We start from the raw sequence: 14,173 nt of genomic DNA on the forward strand, positions 1-14,173 counted from the left end.
GAATATAAGGCTTTATTGCTTAGTTCAGAATGTTTAGATATTTTCATACATTATACCACGGAAGAGTCCTCCCTTTATATTACCGTTGTGTTTTATCAATGGAATAACTGTATTTGTTTTTTTCTGAAATTCATAGCGGTTTCCGTCCCCGTATATGTAATTTGCTCATTACACTAGTGGAGATTGCATTTTTTCCCAGGACGTTTTCTTCTCTAGTCAACTATTTTACCTATTAACTTTTGCAAACGTTGCCAGAGGGTAGAGAGGAAAAACATGATGAAATACGAACACCAAACCATTTTCGTGACGAGGACAATTGGTGTTTCCCTCATTACGACACAACTTCCGGATGCTGCAGTGATGCAATCGGCTGAAACTAAAAGTAGAATTTAACTTGGCTGCATTAAATAGATAGTTGCTGTCTACCAATAAATCTCTACCCACGACACCGAGGATTTGTTTGATGAACACAAGAAGGTAGACGGTAGAATGTGTTATGCCTTATGCCGCAAATTTAGCAAGCGATGTGGCTATAGTAGTATCTAGTTGATGTTATTGTTTAGCTAGCTAGCATACATATTTGTATAGCTAGCTACTGCACTAGCCACACTGTATCTTAGCTTCTGCGTCAGTTGTAATGTTATTCACGGGAGATCAGCTCACTCTGAACATTGCGTAACTTATAACGCTAGTTTTGCTCTACTAGCTGCCGTATATCGCGACCATCGTCTGTTTGGATTCATTTAGACATTGCTAATCTACAGGCAAGGGGGTCGGATAGCCACGTCACCCCACACTACCTCCTGATCTTTGGAAGCAATGGCTAGCGCTGCCCCTCCACCAACTGCTGCCTCGACCGCGACTGAAAATACAAGCCAGGGATCCAGCAACTCTACGGCGGGGGAGGGGGGCAATCCAGACAGCACGTTCGAATGTAACATCTGCCTGGACACCTCCAAGGATGCGGTGATCAGTTTGTGTGGACATCTCTTTTGGTAAACACCTTTTCTTAACACTGTTCTGTATTAGGAATCTCATGCGTACTGTCTTTACTCAACAGGTCATGTTAAACATAAACAGGGTAATTTACTGTCTCTGGTTATTAAAATCATGTTTCATGCATATTTAAAAAAAATAAAGCATTTTTTACATTTGCTACTTCGATATCCTGATGCCTGGATAAAATGATGATGCTGTGAATTCATGTTTGCATTATTTTCTTATCTCCCTCCTTCTATTTACCCTCATGCGTCTAGTTGGCCCTGCTTACATCAGGTATGTCAGGGGATACCTCATTTATTTCACACAGCCACTGTCATCAGCTGATCACCTGACCGTTTGACCCATTCCTGCTTACTCCTTCTCTAAATATGTTGTGCAGTTGTAACAGGGAGGTCTGAATGTTGTTTGTGTAGTGGTTAGAGACCAGACCCAACAGACAGGTGTGTCCAGTGTGTAAGGCCGGCATCAGTCGAGACAAAGTCATCCCGCTGTATGGCAGAGGAAGCACAGGCCAGCAGGACCCCAGGTGTGTGGCATGGGCAGTTTGCGTACAATCTCCAGTTAGTCCGAATTTCACTTCCCAAGCTACTGATGTTAACTTTGGTTCTCTGTCATTGTTACAGGGAGCGAACCCCTCCTCGACCTCAAGGACAGAGGCCAGAGCCTGAAAACCGAGGTGTAAGTTCAGAATGCAACAGCTGCATCGTCACCAAGCCTATAGTCTCACATCTCACACTGTTATTATTTAGCAAAGGCCTTAGCGAAGTTCAATCCAAGTGGCTCTACTTTGTTCTGTGTGCGCAATGTTAGCTGTTGTGTTGCGCTACCAATTCATGATGAAATTATTACATGGGATGGTGTAGTGCAAATCTTCCCTAATTCATTAGCAGAATTACCTTTCCCACTGGGGCCTATTAAGCTGTCTGAAGAGTAAGAGGGGAAGACTTTGTTTGACCCCTTGAGAATGACAACATTTAGCAGTAGCGATTGCATCACAGCTGTCCCTCAAAACACCTGTTTAAAGACCACCTTCTCAATGCCTGGTTGTATGGTTCTTTCTTTACAGGGTTTTCAGGGATTTGGCTTTGGAGATGGAGGATTCCAGATGTCTTTTGGCATAGGTGCCTTTCCATTTGGTATTTTCGCTACAGCATTTAACATCAATGATGGAAGACCACCCCCAGGTACTTTAGTTTGGCAGGTGGAACATTGTGCTTTGGAACAGTGTTTTATCAAGATGTGAATTGAATGTTCCCTTGTAACTACTGAAGTAGTTGTCCATCTGTTGAAGTAATCTCTCTCCACTGGTTCCCAAACACAGCTGCCCCTGGAACCCCTCAGCACATGGATGAACAGTTCCTGTCCCGACTCTTTCTGTTTGTTGCTCTGGTGATCATGTTCTGGCTGCTCATCGCATAACTGTGTACTGTGCCTCATGGATGAACAGTTCCTGTCCCGACTCTTTCTATTTGTTGCTCTGGTAATGATGTTCTGGCTGCTCATCGCATAACTGTGTGGGTTGCCGGTACCAAGACTCAAGTTGGGCAGTTGTAAATACTATTTTCCAGCTACTTTGTATTGTCCAATTCAATCGGTTAGCCATTGATTTATATTCAGTGATTGAGGTTAAAAATTGCTGTTTGGTTACTGCTGTACTGTGAATTCTACAGAAGTCAGACATTTTAGTATTTTTTGTTTGAGAACATCTGATTTTGTGAACTAAAATGCCCAAAATTCTCATTTCCATCAACGTTATGTTTAATAGACAACAATTCAGTTTACCTGGCTGGTAATATAGTACTAGAATCAAGAAAAAAGTTAGCATATCAAATGTATGGTATCAGATGTAACTTCTGTGTTTGTATGGACATAGACAACAAGTGGTAAGTCCTGTTTCTGAATGGTATATCAATTCAGGAGTAGACGTTTCAGTGGTGAACGTTTAAATTGACACATTTGCCTTTTGAGTACCGCTGCCAGTATGAAGCCATATAAACTATAGAGGTGTTTTTGTGTGTGGTGTCAGCAGAGGAATAGTTAACAAAATCAGTATTGGTATGGGTTTAATGATATACCGGTATGTCCTCAGTTGCTCTGGGAGCAATTTTGTTTGACTATTTCTTGAAATTAGTGGGATATCTTCTCTTACAGTTACAAAATTGTAGGATAAACAATAATTTTTTCTGTTGATTGATACTGTCACTGTTATTAAAATACATATGCTCATAATGTAGCATAGTTAATAACTTGGAGAAAAAGATTATGCATACAGTTTTCTGGGCATGAGTAACTAAAGCTGTAATTTTTTTAGAGCTCTCCCTCCCATATTATTATAATTTTTTTGTCTTGTTTACTTTATCCTCTCATTAGAATATATTGTAAGATATTGTTATATAAAGATTTTATTATTATAATAAAATAATAGCATTTGCATCTGTAATAAAGAGAGTTTCCCCCATACGCAACTGAAATATATCTTTATCAAAACATACATCTGCAGCAAGACAAACTGTTAAATTAGAAACTGATTAACAGCCCATGTTGTTTTTAATTAGGTTAACAACTTGCATCCATAACAGCAAAACAAAGAGTATATTTAAAAAATATTTGTTTGTTAATTAACTATTATAAAAAATAGAAGCTCTCAATGAAGCCACAGAAAAATTATATTCCCAAAACAGAACATTAATTAATTGCCTCTCTGCGCATTAGGATAGATTTATATACTGAATTTGTCAATTTATATTTTTACAAAAAGTACTCTGTCTAAACAAACACTGAGAACAAAACCTAGTTGACCCTAGAACAAAGAGTTATGTCTCTGGTTCCGCCACTTCTGATACTTGCTCTTTGACAAATACATGTTGATCCACACTAAACTCTGCCTCATACATAATCTGTTGGATCTTAATTTTGGTCTCACATCTTTTTTGCGGAGCAAGCCTCTTCAAAGCAGGAACGAAGCTGAGGAGGAACATCTCATCCTCATCACACCTCCGGTTAGAGATCGTAGAATCCAATCTTTGATCTTTCTCATTGTCTAGGAGCCTCCTGTTCTTTGAGGAAAGCTTGGCAGGAGTGCTTGAGGAACACGGTGAAGCGGGTGACTCTTGTTTTATTGGAGGCCTTTTTCTGGTTGCATATGTTGAAGGCTGGGCAACTGAGCATGACTGGGGTGCTGGGGATATCTGCGTGCCTGGTGGTAGTTTGGCCAGGAAAGCCAGCTGGGCCATCTGGGTGCCTTGCTGCCCGGGAGAAAACTTAGTCACAAAGGCTAACTGAGACATAGTGCCGACCTGGGTAGTGGGGGTTTTCATGGTGTTCACCAGGACAGTGTTGAGTGATTTGGCAGGTTGGAGTTCACTCTGTAGGCTTTTGTTGATTGTATCAGGACTCTCCTGGTTGTCAGGGTCTGCGTTACTGTTTCTAGGTTTAATGAACGGTTGAAGAAAGTTGAGAAGTTGTCTGTATTTCCATCGACTGTGGGTGAGCTCCCCTGTCTCCTCCTTACTCCTTTTTTCCTGTCGTACTTCCTTAAAGTATCTGTCTCTTAGATTCTTCCATTTCTTTTTGCACTCTTCAGCTAAAGGGATACAACAATCATATTGTAAACATTGTAATATAGATGAATTATCCACAAAATATACTTATTTTAGGCATTTGATATTGAACCAGCTAAACAATGACAATATTTGAACAAACAAGCTTAATGCTTCATGGACAATTATTCAAGCAAAAAAAAAAACACCCTGAGGTGATTGAACACACATCTCCCTTTGATGGAGCCTCATAATCAAAACCATGAAGAAGATGACAATTCTGGTTTCATTTCATTATTGTAAAATAAAATTATATTTAAAATACAAAACAGAAATATAATAACTGGAGTCTCCACCAACCTAAATCAATTCTTGGTTGAAGCACCTTTGGCAGTAATTACAGTTGTATATCATTCAGGATATGCCTTTATCAACTATGCACACCTATATTTGGCCATTATTTTTTACAAAACTGTTCAAGCTTTGTCCAGGTCTTTGGGGATAGTTGATGGACACCCTAACATCCACATGCCCATACCCTAATGTGAATACAATCAAGTACTGATTAACTCTCAGTACCCTATTGGTTATTTAAATACCCCTGTGCCTTTGCAGATACATTTAATTTATGTTACTAAGGTACATAGGTAATAAGCTATATTTTATGATGAAAAAAATCTGAATAGACTATCAACATTCCTAAAGATGATTATTAACAAATTCAAACAAAATGTATTCTGCGTAAATTTGTATCATTCCTTTTTGCTATCAAAAAAATAATTTTGGAGGTGAATGAATAAGAATGTGTAAACTTGGCTCTCTTCACACCACATTAATCAGAATACTCTAAATACATTTTCAGCATTAATATGCATTTATATCAATGGCAAATTGTAACATTATTTCCAAATGTTTTAGTACACTGCTCAAAAAATATTAAGGGAACATGTAACCATCACAGTATAACCAAGTTAATAAAACTTCAGGGATATCAATCTGTCCAGTTAGGAAGCATTTACTACTGTGAATCAATGTCACCTGTTTGGGTGCAAATGAAAGTGACAACAGGTGCACTGGAGAGGCATCAGCAAGACAACCCCCAAAAAGGAAATGGTTTTGCAGGTGGTGGCCACAGACAATTGCTCTCTCCTTATCCTTCCTCACTTATTCTTCTCTAGTTTTGTGTTTTGCTAGTGTCCTTTGTCACTACTGGTAACATGAGGCGGAACCTGCCTCCCATTCAGATTGCACAGGCAGTCCAGCTCCTCCAGGATGGCACATCCATATGTGCCATCGCAAGGTTTGCTGTGTCTCCCAGTAGTCTTAAGAGCATGGAGAAGATACCAGGAGACAGGCTGTTACAAAATGACCTCCAGTGGGCTACTGGTGTGCATGTTTCTGACCAAACTGTCATAAACAGACTTCATGAGGGTTGCGTGAGGGCCCGACGTCCCTTAATGGGACCTGTGCTAACAGCCCAGCACTCTGCAGCTTGATTGGCATTCGCCAGAGAACACCAGAATTGGCAGGTCCACCATTAGCACCCCGTTCTCTTCACAGATGAGAGCAGGTTCACACTGAGCACATGTGAAAGAGTCTGGAGACGCCGTGGTGAACGTCATGCTGCCTGCAACATCATCCAGCATGACCGGTTTGGCGTTAGGTCAGTGATGGTCTGGGGAGGCATGTCCTTGGAGGGTCGCACAGACCCCCACGTGCTAGCAAACAGTACCCTGACTGCTGTTAGGTACCAGGATGAGATCCTCAGACCCATCGTCAAACCTTACGCTGGTGCAGTAGGAATTTGAATCCAGCCCTCAATCGGTAGGTCATTTTGTTCTCAAGGAATTACACAATGTACAGTAAAGATTATGATGTTTAATATATTTTGTTCATTGAGACCCGATGTGTGATTTAATAAGTGTTCTCTTTTATTTTTTGAACAGCGTATTGGATATTACAAAACTTTTTCAATTAGTTGTTGGTGACCAAATTATGTAAATATACTTAATAAAAACTGAAGCAATCAAAACGCACCGGTTTCACAGAATGACCCATCTAATGTCATTTTGGTTTATGCGTGGAAAACACAATGCCTCATGGGAAGCTACTAGTGGCTCATCGCGCAGTTGGTACGGAAAAAGGTCCATCGTTGTGCCGCGTTGTCAGCCGTCTGCGCTACGCTCCCCATTGCCTTCTATTACGATTCATGCGTTTTTTGCAGCGAGGCAACCAGTTCAATAAAAAAAAAAAAATCACCGTGCACAGATGCTACTAATATGATGACAACAATGACAAAACAAACTAACATAGCTAACAGTAACAAATAAGTCAGTCTGCTTGTTTACAACTAGCTACCTAGCTAACTATAGCTATTTATATCAACGTGAATTTATAGAAATACCTGGAAGAGCTGTCAAGGCGCTAATTCTGCGCCAAGCGAGCGATCTGGTGTCACCACTACGGTAATCTGGCAATGTTGTATTATACAGTTCTGGAAAATTAAAAACAGACAATATCAACTTTTCGTCCATCTTGACTTGAGAATGCGGTGGGTCGCGCGCGGAAACGACGGTCTCCCGCCTTTCCGCTTGTGCGCGTGTGTTCGTCAACCGGTATGTAGAGAATATCGCGAGTCGATCCGCTGCCGCATGCGTGTCTCTGCGCTGCCCGTCCCGCTTCTTCTGTAAATTACGGATTTTTCAGAAGAGGGCAGTACAATCCCGTGTTCTGATTCTGAAATTCTTGTCGACAGAGCTGAACAACCAAAATTATTTATTGGACAGCTGCCCTGATGGTTTGCTGATTAATGTCAAGTTAACAGCACTCATAAATAAACATAATTGACATAAGGCTTAGGCTATAGCTAAGAAAGTATGGATAATACATTAAGTGTAAACAAAAACCAGAGAAAAATCTGTGCAATCTAAAAGGGCCATATATAGGATTTTAACTGTACCACTAGCAAAAATAGAAGCATACATGTCCAGAAGACATCTGCAGTTAATGTTAAATATTATTTTCTGCATAAGTGTTCAGAATGCCTCAGATTTCCCCATCTAAACTTTCTTGCCAGTCTGTCTATCAGTTTGCGAAGACATGCTATCTCATCATACTATAAAGCACTCGCAGTACAATCTTCCCCTCTACACACAGACACCCTAAACCACCCTGGATAACATTTAACATAAAATTATCATTTGATGTGATGTCATTTAATGATCAAATACTATTTCTATTTGAGATCTGGTGACTGTGAGGGCCATTTCAGTACAGTGAACTCATTGTCATGTTCAAGAAACCAATTTGAAATGATTCGAGCTTCGTGACATGGTACATTATCCTGCTGGAAGTAGCCATCAGAGGATGGGTACATGGTGGTCATAAAGGGATGGACATGGTCAGAAACAATGCTCAGGTAGGCCGTGGCATTTAAACGATGCCCAATTGGCACTAAGGAGCCTAAAGTGTGCCAAGAAAACATCCCCCACACCATTTACACCACCACCACCAGCCTAGACAGTGGTAACAAGGCATGATGGATCCATGTTCTCATTCTGTTTACGCCAAATTATGACTCTACCATCTGAACGTCTCAACAGAAATCGAGACTCATCAGACCAGGCAACTGTCCAATTTTGGTGAGCTCGTGCAAATTGTAGCCTCTTTTTCCTATTTGTAGTGGAGATGAGTGGTACCCGGTGAGGTCTTCTGCTGTTGTAGCCCATCCGCCTCAAGGTTGTGCATGTTGTGGCTTCACAAAGGCTTTGCTGCATACCTCGGTTTTAACGAGTGGTTATTTCAGTCAAAGTTGCTCTTCTATCAGCTTTAATCAGTCGGCCCATTCTCCTCTGATCTCTAGCATCAACAAGGCATTTTCGCCCACAGGACTGCTGCATACTGGATGTTTTTCCATTTTCACACCATTCTTTGTAAACCCTAGAAATGGTTGTGCGGGAAAATCCCAGTAACTAAGCAGATTGTGAAATACTCAGACCGGCCCGTCTGGCACCAACAACCATGCCACGCTCAAAATTGCTTAAATCACCTTTCTTTCCCATTCTGACATTCAGTTTGGAGTTCAGGAGATTGTCTTGACCATGACCACACCCCTAAATGCATTGAAGCAACTGCCATGTGATTGGTTGATTAGATAATTGCATTAATGGGAAATTGAACAGGTGTTCCTAATAATCCTTTAGGTGAGTGTATGTCAATTAGAAGTTATGTGATGTCTCTCATACCACAGCTTTTATCCATTCAGATTTCAGGATTCAAATAATTTCAGTTGATGATAGCATTTATTCAACATAAAGTAATTGCATATCCCTGGAAATCCATAACGATACTATGTTTGGATACAATTCTGTTGTTTCTACAACTCCAGATGGTCTTGATTGTGTTTACTGTAGTCAGGCACTGCAGACCTGAATCAACCTCCTCCATACCATTTGCACGTTTTGTTTCTCCACACACATGGCAACTCGGAGACAGGGCATCATTCCACAACGTCTGTCCACCCTGCTCCTCACACCACGGCAGTACCAGCCTGGACCATTAGGGGCCCATTACCATCCACTATGTCCTCATGTTCAATGGGTGTCTGCTGGACACAGCTCACAGCTGAATTCTCATCCACTGTTTGGCATGTCAAGTTGGAGAAAGCAGAGAGATGCAGGTTGATCCTCCGCTGCTCTCGTTCACTTGCGTCTTGTTCCTGCTGGCTCTTGAGCTTCTGGACCCTGTATTTAAAGTTACAAGACAGGGCACTGTTTATGCATTTACACATTTCTGTGAAGATCATCTTACTTTACTTTATTGGTCTCCAAACTGTTGTCCAATGACATTCTCTCTCTGAATTGAATGATACCAACAGAACCTGATAGGAAAGAGGACGATTGGAGTGAAGAGTGAATGTCCCCTCTCCTTATAGCAAAATTACCCCGTTATAAAATACTGAACTACTGAAAGTCGATGTCTTCCTAAGGTCATAAACAAGCAGGCAGCTAATTTGATTTGCTGGCTAAATATAGATTGATAGATTCATGGAGTGACATCTGATCTTGTGAATTTTGACTGCCAGTATGTCGGCTTACATGTATAGTTGTAGTCATTCGTGTCCTTGATTTCTGGCTTGTTTCTAAAAACGTGGTTGCTTTTTTTCTCCATTGTTATGCATGTTATATGTAGTGTAATATGTATTATTTCCCCTTCCAACTGACCTCCAGTAGATGTAACCAGCAGTTATTCCAGATCCAAGTAGTATAACAGTGACCATGAAGACGACTGCTGAGACATAACCTAGAGTTTTTGGAAAAACATTCACAATATATTTTAAAGACATCACTAAGGCATATCATATCAAGACTATAATATGTCCAACCATTTATATGAAAACTGTACTTCTGTGCATTTAACTTATGGCTGAAATATTGCAAGTATTAACCCAGTACTCCCAAGTCCTTCTTTGGCCCAATGTGGAACGTCTGATTGATCCCCACATCTGATTTGACAGGTCCCCTTTGTTTTCTGAGCTGGAGGGTTGTCATCCTGCTCAGGCTGAGCATCACCAAATGACACGGGAAAGGACTGTGGGAAAGTTGCTGTGGTCTGCTGGTCTATAAAAAGAACATGATAAAGTATGAATGTACTTTAATTACCTTGTCTGTATTAAATACATTTATTTAAAAAGAAATCTGCTATAAAATAATTTGTAAACAACTTTTAAGATTGTTGTCCCACATTGGAATTATTGTCTAAAATCATGTCTCTGTGTTGCAAATAAGTCAACTCTCACTTTTCTATTCAAGACTAGCAATTGTGAAGCTTTGCCACCAAAACACATTTAAGGACAGGGTGTTGACAGACTTGATTGGTTAAAAACAGTTACCTCTATTCAAGCACCCTTTTTTCCAGCTTCCGGAATCTGACAATAACTCATCAAAATACCTTGGCAGAGGACAATGGTACAGTCTTGTCTCTGTATAGTTTCCGCTTGGCTGATAACAAAGCACCATAGGCTCTCAGAGTCATCTGGGTTGCGGCAGTAATTGTGATCCCAAGATCCTCCTAAGACAAAATTGACTTATGAAACAAAATAAGCCCAAAGCAGAAACGGGCACAAAACATTCTTATGTTAACATTAAGCAGTGTACTGAGAAGCAGTCATCATTCTCTGCAGTTCACATCTTCCCATTACATTCCATTGATTCACCACATTGTAACTTTCACAGTTGAAACTGCAAATGTCTGGAAAATGCGAATGTATTTCTATCTCAGTTTGAATTTGAGTAGAAATAAAGATGTGATGGAATTGTGATGTGCCGGAAATAAAAAGAAATAATAATACATGCCAGTTAGCAGAATAATAAATATAACATAAATAAATATACAATATAATAATAAATACATTTTCATACAAAAATCTGAATTTAACAACTATATAAAAATAGAAATCTTGAAACACATTCAAAATGTTATACCCTCTTCAATGCCAAGGTTAACTGTTGAATTGAAACCTCTACTTGCTTTCAACCAGTTCAAGCACCTCTGGCCATTGGCTGTCACCTGCACCTCTCTACTGTATTCAGCATCACTAAAACGAAGGCATCCTAATGAGATACACAACAGACAACATGCAGGTCAGTAGCCTGCACTAGAGCATACATTTAGGAAAGTTAAAATTTCAAAAGAGTAAATATTACAATGCTTCTGTTTACATAATCTTTAATTTTATTTTTAAAGAATATGAATATGAAAACAATAGTAGTCTATCAATATCATAGATCAAAACCAGAGGTGCACATCAACACCAGATGATACAATAATGAATACAGAATAAATAATACTGTTAGAAAATGGTGAATATGTAAATCACTCTTTGTCTTTGTTAATACCTTGAACACTTGGGTGACCACCCGCGAGTAAGCCGATCAAAATACACATTTCCCAGGCAGACATGTTCCAGGATGAAGCTGGAAATTCCAGTATGAAAAACAAACGATAAAATTTTCTTCGCTACATAAAATTGAACTGCGCGTTCAGAAGCATGTTATCTTTTATGGATGCGTTTTTTTGTCACTAACTCTCTAACATATTGGATATCGATGCAATCAATCAATGTATCCTGTGTTAAACTTCCTCTTGCTACCAAACTGAGTAAGAACTTCTAACATGTCTCCAATAGGTTACTGTCCACCAGCTAGAAAGATAATATTCATGTGAATCACGTCATCTTTTGGTGACATATAGGTGCACTCTTTCAACACTCTAGATTTGTTTTCTCCCAAATGTTTATTGTAGAGCCTCACATCATGGCCACCTTGTATTTACATTGTATAAAATGTTAAATAAATGCAATATTTTAGCATCATTTGAGAGCAGTATGCTAATTCTTTCCCTTATAGTGGAAGGAACTTTGAACACATTCCACACAACAATGTCAAATCCTTGTAAGACTCACTCACATTCCACATGCTGGGTCAAAACTTTAAAAATGTTGAATAAAACAAGTGCACCAGTTATTTCAAAAACAGAATAATCCAATAATGTTAAATAGAATTAATACTGTGGCTGCACTGAACAATTGTATGCACACCATTCCAAATTCAATTGTAAATGTATGAAAATCTTGAAACTGCATTCTCAATTTTGAAATATCCCTGCTCCATTTCTGATTGGTCTCTGTAAGCACAGAAGATTATTTAATATACATCCACATGTCATTAAACTGCTATTTACTTAAAAGTGATGCAGAACATAATTGATGAACTTGTAATCTAGAACATTATGTCAATCAAACCGATCTTCAAGCTTTATCTTGCAAGGGAATGTTCTATTGTGCAAACGTGAGTGGTTTTGATTTGTATGCTTTCATTTTTTCCACCAATTGCTTTCACATTTTTACACACCAATTGCCTTTGACAACAACAATGTAAGGCGCTTTTATAATACTAATCCCCAGTAATGAATTTAATACCATTAAACCAATGTGGATGTGATACAATGTCTTCCATTGAAAAATCACAATGACCAGAGATAGCTATCTCAACAGCTCTAAAAACTATACATCAACAATCTGGTGGCCATTAAATCGCAGTGAAAGGGATGAGGTGGTGTTTATTGTTATCGGTTTTCGAATAAACCTTATCTGAGAAGCTTAGGACAGATTTTGAAAATCTATTAATTCCTTGATAAAAAAGGATGTATGTTGCCTCATATGAAATAAAAGGATTTGTTGGAGAATAAATACAACCTGTAATAGCTTTACCTCAGCAGTCCACATTGTTGGTAAAGTCCGAGTGAATGACTGCACTTCATAGATAAGGCCCAGTACTCATGCTCTGAATACTAACACGCTGGAGGCCTTGGCTCCCCGCACCTGTATTCTGACTGATATATCCCACATGCTCCCTTTGTGAATGGCTGTTATGATCTAACACGCTGAATGCTGACTTGTTTTCGGCTGAATCTTTTCTGATGTTAGCCCGTCCTGTGGGGTGGCTGTGTACTGTGAAAGCACAGCAAAAAATATCAAATTCCATTGTCTCTATACCAATAATTGATTAGCCCTTAAGTCAATTGATAAACTTAAGCTGTTACATTGTTTTTTCAAAGTCAATCATCATCAATATTTATAATGATGTCAACTTTGTTGGTAAAATCAAACCAGCAAGAACTGTTGATGAAAAAGAATGTCAGGTGCTAATCCCCAATAGCTCCTCAGGCACAGCCAAGGGTTCATCTTTAAATCCAGGTTTCTAATACCAACCAATCTCTTTTTTTCTAAAACCACAACAATAAGGACCTTAGAAGCTCTGTACCCCTAATTTAATACAGTGAAATCAGATTTATTTTTCAGGAAGAAAAGCACTGGGGCAAGATTAGCGGAATCTCACATCCTCCCTAACACTCTCACAAAACTGCCCAGATTAGCTAGGCATTAAGTTGCAGCCATTTTATATGTCTGGTCTATAGGGGGATTATGCTTTTGCACGTTTTTTTGTTCTTACATTTTTCTTATAAAATAAGAACGAATGGGTATTTGAGCACAGTGTAGAAGGGAGATGGCGAACCACACTCTAAGGCATAGACGCATATGATTCAACAAGCATTAGCTGGATGCCTTGGCTGGCACTTTAAATACTGTATTTAATTTCAAGAGAATTCCTGTGAAGTTAAATAGGATGGACAGGCAAAAGTTGCCATTCACCATAGAAAATATACTGAACACATTTCCAAGAAACACAGAGGGGAGTGTGCAGTCTGGTGTGACCCACAGCACAGTGGCAGGTGAGGATGGAGCAAGATCTGAGAACATTCCGGCTAGGAGTTACATAGAAGACACACAACCGACCTGCTCGTGCTGCTGCTACTGCTCACACTGTGGAGAGGTGTTTCAGACTGACTATCCTCCTGAAAGTATGACTATTGTTGTTTTCTCTCATAATATTTGCTTGTTTATTTGATTTCTAAAGCAGGTCCATTGTTTTCCCTATTAGCCAAGTGAGCTATATTGTTTTGTACATTATTTTTTCTATTAGCCAGGTAGGCATGCTTTGGCCTAAGACACTTATCGGCTATTTTAATTCAGCATGCCATTATGAATGGTCCAGAAGACTGGTTCCGGAGCG

At 39.5% G+C, this 14,173-nt stretch overlaps 3 protein-coding genes across 4 annotated transcripts; 1 reads left to right on the plus strand and 2 right to left on the minus strand.

The window, feature by feature from the left end:
* The first annotated feature begins 325 nt into the window (after nucleotides 1–325).
* Nucleotides 326–2,800, plus strand: rnf185 (ring finger protein 185). Its single transcript, XM_010877575.5, has 7 exons — nucleotides 326–477; nucleotides 765–995; nucleotides 1,257–1,275; nucleotides 1,416–1,528; nucleotides 1,626–1,680; nucleotides 2,069–2,186; nucleotides 2,324–2,800. Exons 2-7 carry the CDS (start codon nucleotides 820–822, stop codon nucleotides 2,419–2,421), a joined length of 579 nt encoding a protein of 192 aa, XP_010875877.1. The 5' UTR covers nucleotides 326–477; nucleotides 765–819; the 3' UTR covers nucleotides 2,422–2,800.
* A 557-nt stretch (nucleotides 2,801–3,357) lies between these two features.
* On the minus strand, nucleotides 3,358–7,139 carry si:zfos-128g4.1. Its single transcript, XM_010877573.4, has 2 exons — nucleotides 6,946–7,139; nucleotides 3,358–4,585 (listed from the first exon to the last, which is right to left on the minus strand). Exons 1-2 carry the CDS (start codon nucleotides 7,073–7,075, stop codon nucleotides 3,816–3,818), a joined length of 900 nt encoding a protein of 299 aa, XP_010875875.1. The 5' UTR covers nucleotides 7,076–7,139; the 3' UTR covers nucleotides 3,358–3,815.
* A 1,711-nt stretch (nucleotides 7,140–8,850) lies between these two features.
* Nucleotides 8,851–14,137, minus strand: LOC109616614 (phosphoinositide-3-kinase-interacting protein 1-like). 2 transcript variants are annotated; one of them, XM_034297101.1, is made up of 5 exons: nucleotides 13,897–14,137; nucleotides 10,491–10,610; nucleotides 9,988–10,159; nucleotides 9,764–9,842; nucleotides 8,851–9,283 (listed from the first exon to the last, which is right to left on the minus strand). In XM_034297101.1, the coding sequence occupies exons 2-5, from the start codon at nucleotides 10,572–10,574 to the stop codon at nucleotides 9,070–9,072; spliced, it is 549 nt and encodes a 182-aa protein (XP_034152992.1). In that variant the 5' UTR covers nucleotides 10,575–10,610; nucleotides 13,897–14,137; the 3' UTR covers nucleotides 8,851–9,069. The 2 variants fall into 2 exon arrangements, with proteins under 2 accessions (XP_034152992.1, XP_034152991.1); XM_034297100.1 differs by lacking the exon at nucleotides 13,897–14,137 and adding an exon at nucleotides 11,024–12,044.
* Nucleotides 14,138–14,173: the final 36 nt, after the last annotated feature.

Source organism: Esox lucius, chromosome 14, assembly GCF_011004845.1.
Source record: "Esox lucius isolate fEsoLuc1 chromosome 14, fEsoLuc1.pri, whole genome shotgun sequence".
NCBI lineage: Eukaryota > Metazoa > Chordata > Actinopteri > Esociformes > Esocidae > Esox > Esox lucius.

What these genes read in the sequence shown, in the direction of transcription:
- si:zfos-128g4.1 (XM_010877573.4), bottom strand. Translation starts at nt 7,075, where the DNA reads ATGGACGAAAAGTTGATATTGTCTGTTTTTAATTTTCCAGAACTGTAT. An exon ending in CGCCTTGACAGCTCTTCCAG is followed by an intron (nt 4,586 to 6,945) that starts GTATTTCTATAA and finishes GTATCCCTTTAG; the next exon opens with CTGAAGAGTGCAAAAAGAAA.
- rnf185 (XM_010877575.5), top strand. Translation starts at nt 820, where the DNA reads ATGGCTAGCGCTGCCCCTCCACCAACTGCTGCCTCGACCGCGACTGAA. An exon ending in CAGAGCCTGAAAACCGAGGT is followed by an intron (nt 1,681 to 2,068) that starts GTAAGTTCAGAA and finishes CTTTCTTTACAG; the next exon opens with GGTTTTCAGGGATTTGGCTT. An exon ending in TGATGGAAGACCACCCCCAG is followed by an intron (nt 2,187 to 2,323) that starts GTACTTTAGTTT and finishes TCCCAAACACAG; the next exon opens with CTGCCCCTGGAACCCCTCAG.
- LOC109616614 (XM_034297101.1), bottom strand. Translation starts at nt 10,574, where the DNA reads ATGACTCTGAGAGCCTATGGTGCTTTGTTATCAGCCAAGCGGAAACTA. An exon ending in TACCATTGTCCTCTGCCAAG is followed by an intron (nt 10,160 to 10,490) that starts GTATTTTGATGA and finishes TTCTTTTTATAG; the next exon opens with ACCAGCAGACCACAGCAACT. An exon ending in GCTGGTTACATCTACTGGAG is followed by an intron (nt 9,284 to 9,763) that starts GTCAGTTGGAAG and finishes CTTTAAATACAG; the next exon opens with GGTCCAGAAGCTCAAGAGCC.